Genomic DNA, 19,725 nt, shown 5'->3' on the forward strand with positions numbered 1-19,725 from the left:
ACTTAGTTAGGTTAAGGCAATTAAACTACTTAGTTATGTTTAGGAAAAAATCGCACTCACAACAAGCTCAGATTTTTCGCACGAAAATGTATAAAAAATGATTTTATGGGTCCTTGTGAATGACAAACATTTAACACAGCAATGTGGATAACTCGCTCCGGACCTCGGCAACATGTCTATCCGTCCTTCGGTGCGCTGTGGGCGGCGTGGGGCGGTGCGGCTCCTCGGTGCAGCAGCAGCCAGAAGGCCGCCTCGCCAGGAGGAGACAGTGAAGAAGAGAGCGAGTGAGAGAGAGTCGGTGTGTTGCACTAATTCTTGTCTCATTTGTGGTCTGATAAACAGTAAATTCATTTAAACTGGTTTCATCAAAACGGGGTAGAAAAACGATGAAATCTGGTTGCCATGGTAATGAATTACATTTGACCATTAACCACACACCCCATTCTCTGTTTGAGAAAGAACGTTAACCAAAAAACAGGAAGTAAAACTGACTGGAGGAGGGCTTTAAACAGCTTTATTTTATAAAACGTACTTTGAAAACTGTCTATGAGAAAAGACAAGTAGCAAAATACTTCGTATGATGGAAGAATATTTAAGTAGTCGTAGTCGTTCTCTTATAAAATGCATTCACTATGAACAGCACATCCACACACACACACACACACACACACACACGTGACTGTCGCCCACACATGAACATGGATCTTACTGTACAGAGACGTCAATCTGTACATACACAATTAAATTAGTAGGAGGTTTAATAGCAGCTGTTAGGATCCTTTTCTGCGTCTGCATGTCCCTGAAGACCAACACACACATTATGATATACACACTACACACACACACACACACACACACAACAATACATACATCACATCCACGCACACACCTCGTCCTCCCTCTAATCGCTCCCAACTAATTATACTTTCCTGAACTCTGCTGTTATAAATACATGCAGAGGAGGACGGAGAGCAGCTCCGTGTTTCTGATATTATAATAATACTGAAGCTTTGTAGTAATCTGAGCTAATGTTCAGCGTTTCAATCTGTCGTATCAGACGGGAACACCTCCTGAAACAGCATCCAGAGCTTCACAGAGCAATACAACGTAGTTTCTAAAGCTGCGGTCAATAATAGTTTAATGTTCTAATGATCTGTCACTCTTCTGTTTCCTCAGTTCATCTCACTGACACCCTACACTACACTGCTGTTGTACTGATAGTTGATACAGGAAAGATTCCCATGTTAAAGGAATACTTCACCCACAAAATGCCTAACCTTCTAGAAATTTAAAGTAACTGACTTCCTTTATTATAAGCCCGCGACAACGTAGTTGGGGGTATATAGCGCTCCGCGTGTCTGTCCTTCCTTGGTATGATGGTTGACATTGTCATGCTCACTTTTGCCTTGTAACATCTTGATGCGTCCTGCTCTCGTCCGTGAACATGACATCCAGTTTGCCATCTGTCTGATTCCATGTGAATGCAGCATTAGCATCAAGTCGGATATGTCAGAGCTTTCGGAAAAATCTGTTTCCCCAGTCGAAATGATGACACTTGTATGTGGACAGTATTTACAAGTCAATCTCATAAGTACAATAACTCCAATACATGAATGCAGCATATGCTTCTTATTCTAACACAATCATTTGATATCACTCTCATAACTTATTTGTTTTTTGGGGGGGTTGCTTCCTCTGTGTGAATCTTTCAGGTTGGAAACGTTTCAACGTCAGTAAAACGGCATGTGGTTGTAATGGCTGTGTGTTAGAATTGATTTGATCTTTCTAATCAGTTTCTACAGAGACAGAGAGAGTAGGAGGCAGTCAGAGAACAGAACAGAGAGAGGGAGGAGGAGGAGGAGGGTTATGAAAAGAAAAGATCCAAAGATAGAAGTCAGAAAAGCAACACATTACTGAGGTAAACCAACACGATCTCATCCCTACTCGTCATATTTTGCCGCTTGGGCAGGAGCACCTGGCATCACTATAATGACGCCTTTTGCCTAGTATGATTCATAAGGCTCGTTAACGTTGTAACACATGGTTAACGTTTAGGGGTGTAAGAAAATATCGATACACATGAGTATCGCGATATTATGTTGTGCGATATTGTATCGATTCTCCAAAACACTATCAATTTGTAATTAACCTCTTAAAACTCCAACGGCCCGCCATCAGGCCCAACAACTATTCAAACTTTCGGAGCAGGCTCAGTTTTAAAGCTATAGTGAAGATACTGGTCTCATATGAAAGTAGAAAACCTAAGGAATCCATTAATACCAACCATGTCATACTAGCTTGTCGAGAAGGAGGATAACTAACGCTGCAAAATTGCACTAAATTGTGACCTCAACTGTGTTTGCATGAACTTTTGATCAGTGACATGTGCACCTTGTTGTCATGAATCATGTAGAATGAACTCTATAGTGATCCGTGGATGGAGGGCTGAAAATCCTGGTTACGGCCCATGATCACAAATATTTACATCTAATATTACAACCATATTAAAGAGCCTTTTTGTGTACAAATACAAATATTCTTTCACTCAAGCAGATGTGAAATGTTGTCCAGTGTTGGCAGGAAACACGATGTCCCTGTCCAAGCACTTGAATGTGTTAACAACACTTCACTGGCTCAGTGATCATCTGATGTGTGAAAGACGATTCAAGCCTGTTCTGGTTTACTCTCCCCCTCTTCTTATCGGCGCCAAAATGGCCGTGTGTGGGATTCTGGTTGCCTGGAGTGATGTCATCTTTATGCGTCGAGCCTGTGGCCGACGTCAGAGGAGAAACTAGAGCAGCCCTCTCCTTCTGACACTCTTTTCATCTCCTCCTTTTCATCCCCCATGTCTCTCTTTTCTTCTTCCAGTCCTCTCTTCTTGCCTCCTTTCTGCTCCCCCTCTGTCCTCTTTCTTCCCTCCTCCCTCCTCACTCTGTTTCCTCTCCTCCTTATATTCTCTACTTGTACCAGTTGTAGTAACCTGAATTCATGAAAATGTGAGGAAGCCGAAACAAAAAAAAGTGGGAAGAAGTGAGAGAGGGAACTAAAGAGATGTAACACCAGAAAATGACTAGAAAGAAGAGAGGAGGGTAAGGACGAGAGGGAAGAGAAGGAAAAGAAAGGAGAGACATAAGAGGAGGAAGAAAAGCAGCAGCAGATGGAGGAAGATGAGGAGGGAGGAAGAAGAGAGGGATGAAAAAGAGGCATTAGCAGAGAAAGAGAGGGAAGAGAGAGAAAGGAGAAGGAAAAGGAGGAAGAATAGGAGGTGCTGGAGGAGAAAGTTGAGGAGGAGAAGGAGGAGGAGGAGGAGGAGGAGGCGTGTTGCAGGTGCAGCAACAGCAGTGCATGCAGGATGCTGATGAACAAGAACCATCAGAGAGCAGAGAAAAGTAGTGAGCTCTCACTCTGCTGCTGTTTTCAGCTTCCTCTCACAGCTCAGGTTCAGGTGGTTCAGGTTCAGGTGACTTTATTTGTACCCGTAGGTAGATTTGTTTGCAGCAAAAATAGCGGATGACATCCGTATTGACAATGAGGTAGAGCACAGACAAGAGACAGACATACCAAAAACATGACAAAGGGTGCTCTGCCTCTTAACGGTTCATTACTCATTAAAAATGATTAATTAATACTGCAACAGCATTTTTAATCTTAAATACTTTTAATTTAACTTTTAATTCTCAGGAAAGAATACAGAATAATTTGCTCCTCTGACATGAATTTCTGTGAATCTCTGTCATAATTCATCAGTTTTTATTCATTAATTCATTAATTTTGTTGCCCTTGCTTTCGTATTTCTTTCTCTTAGTACCCTCATCTCTCTTTGGTTAGCGTTCTTTCTCAAACAGAGAATGGGGGTGTAGTTAATAGTCAGACGTTAATTTATCTCCAGCAGGAGGAGACAGTAAAGAAGAGCGCGAGTGAGAGAGACAGTGGCCCCATTGTGTGCACATAGCCTCCTGTAGACAATATCAGTAGTATTTTATAGCCAGATTCCATATCAAGAGGTTGAAAACCCATTTGGCACACTTCGGGTATCCAAGTAGCTTAACGGAGAGTCGGCCTGGTCCTATCCTTACTAAAACCTTTGTAGAATCTATGTGCTTTGTGTTATTTATATCTGCTTTGGCACAGTTGTAGTCAAGGAGTTGCTGAATGAATATGGTAGCATATCTCTGTGCATGGCATCATTGCTAGAATGGTGTTTTCCACTGTCAACAACATTTTAGGTGAAGATAAAAATGTTGTCTTACGTTCATCACAATTTACTCAGACATAGTAACAGTTACAATGTGGGATAAATTCTCTGAGGTCTTACCTATCCATAGAGACCAAGATCATGCATATAGACCTGGTAGTTGTGGAGCTATTCTTGATTTATTTTGGGTATGTCTGTCTAGTACAGGGGTCTGCAACCTGCTGCTCCGGAGCCACATGAGGCTCTTTAGCTCCTCTCCAGTGGCTCCCTGTGGATTTATAAAAATGGAAATGAATAACTGTTTTTTGTTTACATTTTCATTTTTATTTATCATTGTTGTAGGTCTATGGTACGACGGTACGACTGAGTATAGGGCCACATTGAGGAAAATAAAATAAATCTGAGATTTCGAGAATAAAGTGAGAAGTTTACGAGAAAAGAAAGTCGTAATATTATGAGAATAAAGTCATAATATTATAAAGTAGTAATTTTTACGTGTTATTTTCTTTTTTCTCGTAAAGTTATGACTTTATTCTCGTAATATTTTTTTTCTCGTAAAGTTATTACTTTATTCTCGTAATATTACGGCTGTGTTACCTTCATCACAATGCTCAAATGTTTTGCGGCTCCAGGCAGATTTTTTTTGTTTTTGTTTTTGCCTAAAATGGCTCTTTTGATAGTAAAGGTTGCCGACCCCTGGTCTAGGAGAACCACACCTCCCAGCACTCTAAGAGGTTAAGTTGAAGCTCTGGGCGAAAAAAAAGAGCAGTTCGTAACAGCGACAGAGTGATCGCTCGTGTTTTGTGTAGAGGATCTTTGAAACCGTCTGCAGCCACAGCTCCCAGCAGCATCCTGGTGACACTCACACACATACACACACACTGGTGTGATGGGGATTCTGGTTACCGAGCAGCAGAGGACAGAGGACGGAGGACTCACATCACAGGTGATTTACTCATCATCATCATCAAACCGTTCATTAACCGTCTGATCGGTGTGTTTAATGATGGAGATGGAGACCGTGTGTGTGTGTGTGTGCGGGTGTTTGTGTGTGTGTGTGTGTGTTGTGCGTGAATGTCCGCAGACAGCAGAAAAAAAGCTGAACTTCAGCCCTCGGTGATGTGTTTAGATTAAAACCCTTCTCGTGTTCCTCGGTAGTGAGTTCATGCGGGAGTGCTCGTGCTCGTGCTCGTGCTTGCATCGTTAATTAGCGCTGACGGTTAATTGGCTTTCCTGTCACATAAAGCCAGAACACCGCGAACACAAGCAGACCTGAAATACTCCCATCATACTCCTGTAGACGCTCAGTGAAAAGATCCATCTATGATGATCAGCAGCGGGATTACAGAGACCATTAAAGGTCTATTGATCTTCTATATTATTATTGGTGTATATTCTACATTATTATTGGTGTATAGATATTCTATATGATTATTGGTGTATAGATATTCTATATGATTATTGGTGTATATTCTACATTATTATTGGTGTATAGATATTCTATATGATTATTGGCCTACTGATCTTCTACATTATTATTGGTGTATTGATCTTCTACATTATTATTGGTGTATTGGTCTTCTATATTATTATTGGTCTACAGATCTTCTACATTATTATTGGTGTATTGATGTTCTATATTATTATTGGTGTATTTATGTTCTATATTATTATTGGTGTATTGATCTTCTACATTGTTATTGGTGTATTGATGTTCTATATTATTATTGGTGTATTGATCTTCTACATTGTTATTGGTGTATTGATCTTCTATATTATTGTTATAGCATTGGTTTGATATCTGGAGGCCTGATACAGCCTCTGTAGTGTAGTGTAGTGTAGTGCTTTATTTGAATTGTGGTAACTGTATGTCTCACCTATACTGTAATATATAATTGAATTAGTGCACCTTCATTCAGCCTGTTGCATTGCATATTATTTTATAGATTATTTTATAAGCTGTAGCCGACTCTTTCTTCTCATTTATATCACATTCAACATGACGATGATGATCAAGGCAGCACGTTTCTGTCTTGTTAGCATTGTGACCCGTACAAACCTCTGCTAGCAAACAAACTTTACCGGCCTCAGAGCTTTCAAACCAATCTTTGTTGACAACTGTCAACAGCCAGAATGGCCCGCAGTGGCGACGAGCCATACATGAGCCTGTCTAGCGTGACGCGTCCGGCTCACGGCACTGGGACTAAGCTGTGAAACTAGGCGATCTAGTTCTAAAATGAAACCAGACTCAGCAGTTGCCTGAGTCTGTAAACCTATAAATCCCATGTAATTCAACGCACACTCCTTTATTAAAACATTTGAACATTACAAAAGACAGAGGCATGTAGCCTTTAAGTAATAAATAAAAAGAAACGTCTATTAACATTGCAAAACAGAACAGTGGCATGTAGCCTTCAAGTATTTAAAACTAACAATATTGTCTGGATGTCTGTCTGTAGAGGTGCTTTGCTGAATTGGAAGTATTTCCTCCTTAGAAAAGTACGACGGCACCGTTACTGCACCGCATACTGTTTTTTGCGAATCTATTATTACTCCTTGTAAATCCGCCTTGAACGCAAAGTACTTCCATACCCGACTCTTGCTATTTGTTTTCTCAACAAGTTGAAGCGGAGGTAGCGCTGCGGCAGCCGCCATCTTTCACGTCTCGTGTTGTTGTTTTTTTTCATGCTGTTACGGCGTTAATCTTCTTCCTTCATTTCACGGCAGATGAGAACACTTGTTGCGTATACTGCCCCCATTAGATCTGGAAGAATCGCATCTCCAGTACCTCCGCTCCCGTACCAAATGACCATTGAGGGCATCGTTTGGTACCTTTGGTTCCGAAGAAAACGAGTACCGCCACATTAGAATTTTGGTACCGAGTTGGTACCGGTATCGGTTCATGTGACATCCCTACTGCGAAACGAGGCGATCTAGTTCTAAAATGAAACCAGACTCAGTAGTTGCATCGCCTATTTCTTGCCTAAAATGTTTTCAGAAGTAGATTTTGGTGAATTGTTTAGAGACGGAATAACAGAAAGATTACGAGCAGGCCGCCATGTTGTATTTCCTGTTTGAAAACCAGGAACCAATCAGGTGCATTCAACGATAGGATACGTCACCTCTTATACGGCCAGTTGAGTGGAGCCGTGCGTCCCCTAGTGTCCTCGCTGGACCTGGTGGACATGTACCGCTGGATTTAACATTATAGACATGATCACTGACTATTAGTGGAACAATTTAGCCACAAATTCACAGACTGACCGTGCACGGTCCAGACATATACTCTGTATGGACCGAGTCTTGTTGTATTAAAGCGCTCTAGTCTACATGAGTTTAGAGTTGTAAGTCATGTGGTTTATGTGTAGCAGAGCTGCAACGATTAGTCGGTTAATCGATTAGTCGATTGTAGGGATGCTAATTTAGATTTTTTTTTCTAAACAATAACCAACCCTCGTTGACCGATTATTAACCGACAGGATTAGTGCGTTTCATGCAGCGGTGCTCTTTTTAGTGCCTTAAAAGGCACCCAGCTGCAACAAAAAGCCGATGCAAACAGGTTAAATCATCATTTATCACCAGCTGCAGTGTATGAATGAGCACAACAGACAACTGAGTCCTCAGTTCACCCGTTTGTCCCAGTAACTCTCCGCAGCATCATTTAGTTAAGCTGCAAGGTTGTCAGCTGTGTTTCAGCCCGGCGTAATGTGTCTGAGAAGCCTTGTGTGTGTGTGGCGGCGGTGAGTGTGGGGTTGTTGGTGGCGTTATAGCTTTGAACGTAGCTGTAGATGTGTGTGTACAGTTTATTTGTCAGTGAATAAATGCTACAACTCCTCCAAGCCAACTTCCTGTATCCTGCAACACCGGCTCAGACTCTCTTAAGGTGGGCTGTTAAGGTGGACCAGCTATTCTCCTTTAAGTGACGAGCCGCACTTCTGAGTTTTGCTCAGCTTTTTAGCTATGTTTTAATATTTCTTTTAACCGTTTAACCGATAGTATTAATCGGTCAAAATTCTTAATGTCGGTAAACGGTTAAACGGTTAATTATAAACATCCCTAGTCGATTGAAAGAAAATTAACAGACAACTATTTTGATATGCGATTAATAATGTTTGGTCATTTTCCAAGCAAAACGACCAAACATCAGCTGGTTCCAGCTTTTCAAATGGGAGGATTTCCTGCTTGTCTTTGTCATATATGACAATGAATTAGTTATTATCATATTTGGGTTTTTCTACTATTGATCGGACAAAATAAGACCCTTGAAAGCATCTCCATGGGCTTAAGGTAATTTTTCTGAATTTTCTAGCATTTTTTTTACTTTTTTTTGGTAAACATTTAAAGCAGCAGTAGGCGAGATCGGAGCAAATATGATAAAAAAAAAGTTATTTTAATAAAACGGTCACTATATCCTGACAGTAAAGCACGAGACAGGTAATATGAAAGACACGATGTGCCTCTGTGTCCTCCGGTGCTCCTTACGCCATCTGCAAGATTTCACAGACCGGAAGGAAAACAACCAATCAGAGCTGAGCTGGAGCTTTTCCGTCTCTGAGCAGCTGTCAATCACTCGCAAACTCCGAGTGATAAATAAATCTAAATAAAATAAAAACTATATCTATAAATAAAAACATACTTGAGAAATATTGATGTCATAAATAGTAAGAATCTGGAGTTTCTTAAATAGAGGAGCACTACTAGGGGGCGACATAAAGACAAGTTTGATTGGAATTCCAAATATTATAATATTACTACAATATTTGTACCTGTAGTCATGAGCCTATAATGTGTAGTTTTTCTGTCCTTAATATTCCTGGATTGAAGCTTGTGTGAAGTTTTTTATGTTTCATACCACATCCTCTATAATATATGATGCTCCTGGTTGTGCGGTAAACCAGCGGTGATGTGATTTCTGCGCCAGTCGCCGCGTGACGGTGCGCGTTTTCCCCCTCTGCTACCAACACACACACATACACTTTTCCTCCCTCCTCTCTCCTTCTTCCTTCTGTTTCCACCTCCTCCATCCATCTATCCAGGCTGCCTGTCTGGACTTGTCACCTCCTCCCTCCCTCCCTCCCTCCTTCCTCCTCCTCTCTCTACGGCAGAATAGCGGAGGAGAAAAAAAACCCTAATATTTCACCAGTGATAATAACCAAAAGCAGCGTCCGTTCTCACGCGCTCACACAGAGAGAGAAGGGGGGGAATCATCAGCGCTGCAGCAGCGGATCGCTCGGCTGTCAGACGCAGAGGAATGATAATTAGAAAGAGATTGACTCTGCAACAAGAAGAAAAAGAGGAGGAAGAAGGAGGAAGAAGAGGAGCCGGGCCTGCAGCAGTGAGGCGAGCAGAGGAATACATGAAGGAAGAGAGAGAGGGAAGGAAGGAAGGATTGAATTGATCACAATCTGATCAAGAAGAAGAAGAAGGAAAACGGCGGAGCAGCAGTTGTGTGTGTGGGGTTTTTTTTCGGAGGGAGATGATGGTGACAGCAGCAGCGGAGGAGGAGATAGAGGGATGAGCAGGGATCAATAATCCTCCCTCCTCCTCTTCTTCCTCCCCCACCTTCATCCCTCCATCACCTCTGCAGGAGCCGCTGAAACCTGTGAGACTCTGCTTCCTGCTTTTTATTCCTTTCGCTTTTTGTCTGGATGCTGCATCGTGTCTGTGTGTGTGTGTGTGTGTGTGTGTGTGTGTGTGTGTGTGTGTGTGTGTGCGTGCGCTCGTATGTGTGTCATGTATGCGTGACTGTTGGCTATATAGGCCACGAGGACTTTTATGCAAGTGTGTATTTGCATGTACATGTGTGTGTGTTTGTGCATTTGCAGCCTATGTTAACTATTCAGTGTGTGATGCATGCGTGTGCTTGTATGTGACGTGTTTCACGTGTACGTGTGTGTACATGTATGTGCTGTGGAAGTAGGCTGTGTGTGTAAAATATGTGTGGGCTGTATGAACTACTCAGTGTGTGTCTGTGTGTGTGTATGTGTGTGTGTCAATGGCAGATAACATGACTGTAAAATTGGCCAATTAAAATAGTCCCGATACTGTTAAATTCAACTGAAATAATAGAAATATGACCTCTTCAAACCGCCTACACTTTGATAAATTTTGTGTGCATATAAAGTACAAACTGTTTCTAATTCAAAACTGTGAAAACGTGATCATGTCGTACAGTAAATGGCTTATTTTGAACAAGCACATGTTAAAGGGTCAAGTCACTCAAATTATTGAAGTTTGAGCGTGAACGTTTTTATGTGGCTGTCCAATCAGTGTTGATGGTAAACGAAGCAATACACACCTGTGTGTGCTATCCACCTTATTCATAGATCGCATGATGCCTCGCGTGAATTATGGGGGCAACTTCGTGTCGTGTCACTGAACCAGAACCGGCGTTTTCTATGGTAACGCTACGCCAATTGTCTCTCCTAGAGCGATTGTATTCAAAAATCTAGTAAACTATGTGGGAACACCACCTATTACAGCTCAAACAGGATAATGTCATCATACCTCTGCCTTCTACTACGGAGGGATGGGAGGACGACCTGAAGAAGTGGCCTCAGATAACCTACACTAGCATATTTAGCTACGTTATTGACTCCGTTGCTACGGACGGTGATGATGAACAATCTGAAAAGCTCGGACGTCACTTCTCCGCTGCTTTTTCGTAGCCCAACCACAAAGTAGGATACGGGTTTTCCTCCGTTGGCTTTTTCCCGACTAAATGAAATGAGCACACATAACTTACAGGGTTTTGGGTGTCTCTTCAAGGTTTCTCAGCCACATTCTTCTGGATTCCTCGTCTGTAGGTCGTCGATGGAAACTGTACAGTTGGTCACAAGAACAATACCCTTTTTGTTTTGGGTGCATGTTCAACACACTGTTGTTGAAGCCACAAATTGAGTTTTGTCAGGTTGTTAGTACAGTCGCAAACAGCGCAACAAGTACCTGAGCACCGCAAGGACATTTTACGAAATAAATATTTAACGTTAGTTAAATATCTGTTAAAAAAAATAAAGCAGGACTTGCTAAATTGAAGGCGAATTACTTTTCAAAGGAAGCGCCGTTGGCGGTTAGCCACTATGGTTAGCCACTATGGTTAGCCTGTGGGACTAACTAGCTTACTGCTACTTCCGCTACCTCACCAGAAGTTACAGCCATAATCATTTCTACATTAATGCCCCCGAGAATAAGATGGCTATTGACCCAGAAAGCCCAGTCTTCCTGCTTGTGGAGCAGTGCCTACATGTACCAGGGTGAATTGTGTGCAAGGTTCTGCCCAGGTCACAATTTCGTGGATTACAAACGAATTGATTTTGTGCTGACCATCACAAAAAATGTGTCTATGTATACAAATCAAACATTCAATTTCGTGACTATTTCATGAACTGCTACGTGACTGGACTGTTAATGCAGTCTGGTTCAAAACTAGAAGGGCACTTGGAGAGCACAGACCTCCGCCAAGATGCCCGAGTACGATCACATGTATTTTTGTTTATGATGAGATCAGCTGTACGTAGCGGAGCATCGTAAAACACTTCATTCAAACTGGACAGAAATAAAATAAAACTCACCTAAACCGTCGTCGTTACTCTTTCCAACAATCACCAAGTGCGCTTTGGTCGAACTCACCTGAATTTTCAGAGTTTAATGTGAAAAAACGCAGATTCTACAGGTGTCCCCCCCTCGCTCCAGCTCCCGCTCTCTCTCTGTTTCTCTCTCTGCTGGCAGAAGGAAAGAGGCAGGGTGACGTGTCATGAACGCTTCATCAGTTACACTGCGCATGTGTTATAGCCTGTGGTGTTAAAGCACAGGCTGAGCTGAGTTATTCAAAATAGAATTTCATTCAAATCCATCACAGACTTGTGGAGTAATCCTGCAAACAGACAAACAAACAAACAACAAACCAACAAACCAACGCCGGTGAAAACATAAGCTCCTTCCTAGGCCTTTGGCCTTGGCGGAGGTAACTATGAATTCAAAGAAGTTGAACTATTTATTCCATTAGAAAACAGCATTTAAAGCATTTTCTGCCATTTGTTATGTCACAATCACACATTTTTATGATAATATAAACTGATTTCAAAAGAGAGAGAGATAGAAAGACCCTGACAGAGACAAACAGAGAGAGAGAGAGAGAGAGGGATGGTGGTCAGTTAGTGAGTCATGAATAATTGAATGTGCTTAATGGGAAGAGATATAAAAACTGAAACTGTTTGGCCGCTTTGCAACAGAGACCAGAGAGCTCACCAGTTCCTCTCTGTATGTGTGTGTGTGTGTATGTGTGTGTGTGTGTGTGTGTGTGTGGGCATGCGTGTCTACAGCTGGAACTTTTTCTAAAGCAGCAACGTTGCACATTAGTGACTCCAAGTGGCAAGAAATCCTCTAACAAGGCCTCATTGTCTCATTCTTAAGCCCCGTCCACAAAGGGAACGTCAGAAGCGCGTGGCTGCTGCAGAACCTGCTGTTTTTTATTTCGGCGCCCATGTTAACAGGTTAGAGCAGCCGCAATGCCCGCGTGAGCAGCGACCCCAGCAGGTGTTTGCTAGCTGTCACGGCGGTTTGTGAAGCTTCTAAACTCTGAAAACGTTGGAGCAAATCGATTTGCCATCCAATATCATAAAATTGCCAATATTCAAAATCTACATAGTTGATTTCTCGCCTCAAAAATATTCAGAAGTGAATTTGGTGATGAAATAGCTACGAAAAATGTAAAATGTTTTTGGCTGTGGTTGTTGAAACCGTAGCCTGTACCATTCCAGCGCTTTGCATTGTGGGATACAGTAGGCGGGGTAGACTGGTCCGATGCATACTGGATATTAACCGAGATACGGTTGCTAAGCTGTGATAGGACAAAGGGTGGGGTTAAGGAGATGTAGCCTATCGTAGCCTTGGCAGGGTTTAACGTTCCTGTGATGCAGCCCTCATATTTGTTGTGTGACATTAGCTGACGGAATGGCGAGCTGCGACCTGCATGTGGCTACCGAGAGCAGTGTTGAAGTGTGTTGTCTTTAGATATTGCATTCATATAGTGATACGCACTAACTAACACAGGATTGAATTGGTAGAGATAGGCAGAAGATCTAAAACTGAAAGCCAAAATGCAAAGAGAGAGAGAGTGTGAGACAAAAAGAGGTGGACTACGACAGAGGAGGGATAGTGATAGAGTGTAGGAGGAGAGGCTGATGGGGTGTGATGATTTTTCTTGTCTCTGATGGCTTAGACAGAGCATGTCATTGGTATTTATGGGCTCTGAGAGACCTCACACTCCTCACAGAGAGAGAGAGTATGAAGGGATGGAGATGAGACCCTAACAGCTACTGTATATGAAAAGAGGAAACTACATAGAGGACGACAACGGCACATGGAAAAAGAGAGGAAAGAGAGATCAAGAAGAGGGCAGAGAAAGGATGAAGATAAAGAGAGGCAGGGGGGGAAAGAGACAAATAAATAAAATAAATGCTAAGATGAAAGATAGAAGTAAGAAACAGGAGAGAAAATCAAATTTAAAATAAAAGTAAGGGAAGTAAATTATTTAAAATAGAGAGGGCAAAGACAAAATGATGAAACAAGGAAAATAAAGATGAACAACATGTGAAAGTATTACAAGTTCATATTTCCTGTTTACTCTGTGTCTCCTGTTTAACACTAGGCCTGGGACGATACACCTATCTCCTGATTCGAAACTATCACCATACTTGGGTGCCAATTCGATATGATGTTTTTTTTTGCGATTTGATGTTACCATTTATGCGATTTTTGTTAACTTTTTTAACACTAGGCCATGGGGAAAAGTTGAATCATACACTTCTAGGGACTTTTACTTTGGACATATCTAAATTAGTACAATAAAAATGATTGATTTTCAGTCAAATATATAGTCGTCATATAGTCAATATACTTTAGTCATTATCAGGCATTGTTTATTACATTTTTTCCAGCAACCCAAAAATCAAAGAATAAAGACATTTCCCTCACAAATTAGTGGTATTTTCTTTTTAATTTATAAGGGACATGTAATGTTTTATACTTCTGGTGAATATAATCCAATCTTATTTCTATATATTTATTTTGTATATACAGTTCCCTTTGTTAACACCTTATTTTGAAAACCAGACATAGTCACACGTGTTTACTTCCTCTAACTTCTCCAAGGTCGTCTCTAGCTCTCCCGTCAGCTCCGTTCTCTTTATACATCCATGGTCAGCTCCATCGGGGCCGTTTGAATGCATTTAACATAAATGTCAGTATACGGGTGCTCTACAGTTGTAGCGTCGGCCCATTTGACCACGGAGATGAGAGTGACAGCTGGCTTGACCGCACGTTACCACAATACGATAACGTTTCCTGTCCGTGACAGAGTTAGCATGCAGCTTTAGCCGTGATGTCTAGCTCTGCTTTTCCTGCAATGTGTGAAACCCAAAGTGTTTCCATACTTTACTGGATGTGTAATGTTTACCACTTTGGATTTAACATGTGAGGGGGCAGGTCGTATCCACGCAGACTCTCAGCTGTTTTCTACTTTCTCATTTTGGCTCGCTGTGGTTTGTTTCGGTTGACGGATACGGAACAGATATGACCTCATGTAACTCAGATTACAACAATAAAAGCACTAACTTCCTTCTACCTCCACAGAGACTCAAATGAAGCAAATAGATCGATTCTGGCATTAAGTCAAAATCGTAAAAAAAGTAAATGCGACATAGGTGATTAAATTTTTTTTCCCAACCCTATTTTCCACCCTACCATCTTCTCATCTGCTCTTTCCTTTCTTCTTTTTCATGTAACGGATGGATGACATGAAGGAGGATCAGGATATGCCATCCAGTGGGATGATAATGACGGTGAATCCCAGATGCCTCACTGTATCCAGGAAGAAGACGAACATCTGACATGACATTTAACCTTTGCGCATCACTTCCTCTGACAGACCGACTGCAGGATGACAGGCTGAATCCTGCAGGAGAACCCATGGACCAGGAAGAGGTGAACCTCTCCTCTTCCATGTTTGTCAGGAGATGATCCTCGACGGACGATTCATTTTCATTTTGTGGAGCTTTGGGTTGTCTTGATTTCTCAAGGTTTGGTTCCCAAACTGTTTTGTTGATGGAGCGGCTCTGAACTGAATTATCTTTTCCTGCTCAGAAAATTCTTGATTTGGAGAATTACCACAGGGATTTTATTATGAGGCACAACAGGGAAGCTGGTGGTTAGTCTGTGGGAGCTCCACCACGGTCTTGCAGACTACATTTCTGCTGCAGCACTTGGAAAAACACTTGCATTGGATGCAGAAAAAAAAAATATCACTTGCAGACTTCGTGCTGGACAATCTACAGTCGCTCAACAATGATAATGTGCAATATCTTTGACACAGAGGGACAAAGAGGGTCTCTGTCAGCGATGGTCTCCACACCTGCTTCCTGGAAACCAATGTTCTGATCTTCTGCATGGAGTGCAAAGAGTGGATACAACTGACCCACTGACAAACAGAAAGACAAACTGTTTTTGTGGGGGTGGGGTGGACGACGATCTCTTTCTCTGTTTTTGTTCTGTTTTTAACCGTCATGGGTGTGAACCCCAACAGAAACACCTGACTGAACCAGGGGATGGTCGACGACTCGGTAAACCTCTCTGATTGGAGCCAGCGAGGACGAGGTCCATCTTGATCTTCAAATCAGAACCCAAAGAAGAACAAGTCCTCTCCCCCCCACTTACCTCTGGTGGGGGGGAGGGTGAAGGGTAGTTTAGGTTTTTAGGGTGTAGGGCTTAGGGCCATAGGGTTTAGTTTTGTAGTTATTTAGACTTTAGGTTGTAGACTAGACAGTAGAGTACGTAGTAAGGCCAATTTCTTCTCTGTTGTGTTGAGGCTTATTCAGTTGTGTTTTAGCCTTTGGCCTGCGAGCTCATTTACCTGTCACCAGTCTACTAGCCTCGGTGGTATCTAACACTGAGTTAGCCTTTGGCTCTACACCAGCTGTAGCTGTGACTCAGGCAGCATTTCATCTATTGCAGACGTTTAGCATTTAGCCTCAGTGCACAACCTGGATCTGTAACAGCCAAGAGCATTTAGGCTCTTTAGTTTAGAATTTAGCATTAGTGAACCTTGCTGTTAGCCATTAGCCTTTGGGCTAACACTCAGACCAGCTAGTCATGGATGCTAATCAAGGCCCAGGCCAGAGCAGCCCAGAAAGCCCTAACCGGGCCGTGGAGTACCTCCTTGAACTCAACAACATCATCGAGAGCCAGCAGAAGCTTCTAGAAACTCAGCGGCGCCGAATCGAGGAGCTGGAGGTCCAACTGGACCGGCTCAGCCAGGAGAACAAGGACCTGCGTTTGGACCGGCAACCCGTTGCGCCACCTCCGCCTGCTCCTCCTCCCGAGCCTCCTCTCCCTCCTCCTCCGCCGCCGCCCCCGCCGGCTCAGACCATGTCGACATCCATTTCTACCAAGAATCACCACCAACACCACCACCACAACAGCCAATACCAGACTCCTCCCCAGCCACCCTCCTCCATCCCCCTGCACCACAGCCACCACCACCAGTATCATCAGCACCACCACCACCACTCCTCCGCCCACCACTCCTACAACAGCTCCAACAGCACCAGTACGACGGCGATCCCAGTTCCTGTTCCGTCTTCGGCCCCGACTTCCATCTCGATCCCCACCCAAATCCCAGCTCCGATCTGCTCCCCAGCCCCGGCTCCACCTCCCCCTCCTCCGATCCCACCCAGGGATCAGCCGCGGGCCCACAGCCGGCTGACCCGAATGCCCTCCACCAGCACTGGCACCAACACCAACTTCGTGGAGAAAGAGAAGGAGAGGCTTGAGCGCATGCACAGATCCAACGCCTCCAACAACCACCACGCCCACACCCTCCACCAGAAATCGTGAGTTAGACTCTAAGTTATACTTACTACAACCAAAGCCAAAGATGGCACTGGAGAAAGGCAAACCAGATCTCAGCAGTGGATGAAATTAACAAAGTCTACCTTCTAAAGGCTGGAAACTTTTGCTGGAACTTGAATTTTGGGTTTCTACTTCAGAATCTCTGGCAAAATAGTGAAATTGGCTTGTAAATCTTGGGATGAAGTCAGTTTTATTTTATTGGAAAAACATGACATAGGATGCCATATTGAATATGGCACTCAGTTTCACAGCAATGACGTTACATGGTGGTTCAAATGCTTCTTTAGATATTTAGTTTTGCCATTTCTAATGGGTAACAACATTAGTGTTAATATGGCATCCTGTCACTAAATTTCCAAACTTTGCTGCCCGTCTGTCATCCCGCTATCTGTTTTGCCAAAACTCGTGTAAATCTTTGACTTTGATCGCTACTAACTTTGTAGCTTTTCTCACGCAGGTTATGTGAAAGCCAAGAAAAATTGTGCCCACATGATAAATTTAACCTGGAAACATTTTTTTTTGCTTGACTCTTCACTGGCAAAAAAAAAAAAAAAATGTACACAACAGATTTGAAAGCAAAGCTGTTTTGCTGAACGTGATTTGAGCGTTTTTGGACAAATAGGAGAGGTGACTTGTTGAAGTCTAACATTGAAGTGTTTCTTCCTCCAAAGGACAGGGGGCTGCTGATGCCTCTGTCCTTTCTTTTTGCACTGCAATTGGTGGGTGTACTGGGTTGATAGATATCCATCCTTTTATCAGCTATTAGGGCTACAGAGTGGAAGGTTGTAGTGGGAATTTCCATATTGTAGGAGACTCCAGAGACAGACGAACTAAACGACTACAGCATCTCTAACACTGATAATTGGTGGAGCACAGACTGAACGGTGTTATGTAACAGATATTTTTGCTAAGCAGTAGGATTGGTTGTTCTTGCTGAGACCACAAAGGAAACACACTGTGCTTTATGTTAAAGTTGTTGGCTGTACTAATCACCATGGTAACCACTTACCAGGTAGCTTCTGTTTTTGCTCTTATTTTGTTGTAATTTTGTTGCTCTGAATACATTTTCAGTCAGAAATGTGTTTGCTGCCTGGAATTGGGTTTGTTGCCTGGCAACACTATCTCAGAAGCATCCTATCAGGAAGTGTCGAGCACGACGGAGCCTCGCCGTCGTCGTCGTTGCACACGGGGCCGTGTGGTGCCGTGAGGCAACAGGATGCAGGGTTGCAGTTGTCCCGTGCATGTTCAGTACCAGGCAGCTCCTTTGTAACTAGTAACACTGAACCGCTGTCTGTGGGAAGTGCTGGTCATGGCGATTGCTGTTGCTATGCAACTGTGGAAAAACCTGTTTGAAGGACAACACTCGCGCTAACAGTTGAAATGGTTTTAACCTCGCTCGGTGCTCGGAGCGCTCAAAGCTTCGCTAAGCTCGCACTGCTGTGGGGAACAGAGAGCATCGCCTCCTCTCCACTGCAAACACAGAGGCTCCCGATAGAGCCGCAGAGATGAAGGCTGGGGAAACGCAGTGATGACTCATGGAGACAGATTTAATAGTACTATTGCTTTGTCTTATAAGCTTTCATACGTGCAGCCAAAAAGTAAAACAGATTGTACACAGAGGTACAGAGCGTGACTCAGACTTTCAGATCTGGGTTCATCTGAGGCATCTTGAGGAATCAAAGGGCTCGGAGGATTTTTTTTTTTTTTTTTTCTGCACTGAGTCATGGGACATTCAGGTACAGCTAATATCGTGAGAAAAAGCTGACCTCAAGCTTGCAAATGATGTAACGGGCAGAGAACAATGATGGAGCCTGACAGCAGTGGAGATAAGGCTGATTCGTTATGAAATCGCACAGTACGATCGGCTGCTTGCTGCCTCTTCAAGTGACTGAGTGTGATCCAATAAATCCCACACTGCACTGGGGCAGATTATGGCACGGAGGCATGACAGCATGTTGCAGAGCTGCCTACACTGGTTTCTGAGTGATTTTGTATTGGGCATGATGCAGCAAAATGCAAAACACCCCCACACAGATTTATTTTGCAGCACTTCAGGCTGGAGCAGTGAACACAAGGAGGCAGGACAATGTTGTAGGACATGACAAAGCAGTTCATCTGAAGGGTTAGGAACTGTGAGGTTGACTCGCAAACTTCTGCCTCAGATATTTTCTCTAAAGTATTCAGTTTGATTTCTGATAGCCATATTGCAATAAAAAGCACATTACATTTTGCGTATGTCCATGTTCCAAGTAAAGGCTTCACAGAGCGACATCAGACACCTGCAGTTGCGAATATTGTTTATAGATCTCTCATCGTAGCCATTTTGAAATTAACATGTAGATCAAATTTAGTATTTTACAGGTTCCCCACAACAAATTTTGAGGGTTTGTGGTTCATAAAATTCAGCTCCTATTTGCCCCACTAGTCTTGGTGGGTAGCTAGTAGCCAGTACTGTATAAGCAAACTACTTGTAAGCCAGGGCGCCACCAGGGATTTTATGGCCCCATGAAAAGATATCACACTGGGCTCCACCACCACAGGCCACGCCAACCCTGCACAACTGCTCTAACCAGACCTGCAGAATCCAGTCGACCTATTCAAGTCTACCTTTGCAGGCTTGCAAT

The 19,725-nt window shown here is 43.0% G+C and overlaps 1 protein-coding gene across 2 annotated transcripts in view; it reads left to right on the plus strand.

The window, feature by feature from the left end:
• The first annotated feature begins 5,006 nt into the window (after positions 1–5,006).
• Positions 5,007–19,725, plus strand: part of LOC141773122 (IQ motif and SEC7 domain-containing protein 1-like) — a 152,752-nt gene continuing 138,033 nt past the window's right edge. For both annotated transcript variants that reach the window (XR_012595014.1, XM_074644809.1), the window contains exons 1-2: positions 5,007–5,141; positions 14,998–17,082. Coding sequence is in view for 1 of the 2 variants with exons in the window: in XM_074644809.1 (XP_074500910.1) it covers positions 16,343–17,082 (740 nt within the window). In the remaining variant the exon portion in view is untranslated. The remainder of the gene's footprint in view (positions 5,142–14,997; positions 17,083–19,725) is intronic.

Source organism: Sebastes fasciatus, chromosome 8 (assembly GCF_043250625.1).
Source record: "Sebastes fasciatus isolate fSebFas1 chromosome 8, fSebFas1.pri, whole genome shotgun sequence".
NCBI lineage: Eukaryota > Metazoa > Chordata > Actinopteri > Perciformes > Sebastidae > Sebastes > Sebastes fasciatus.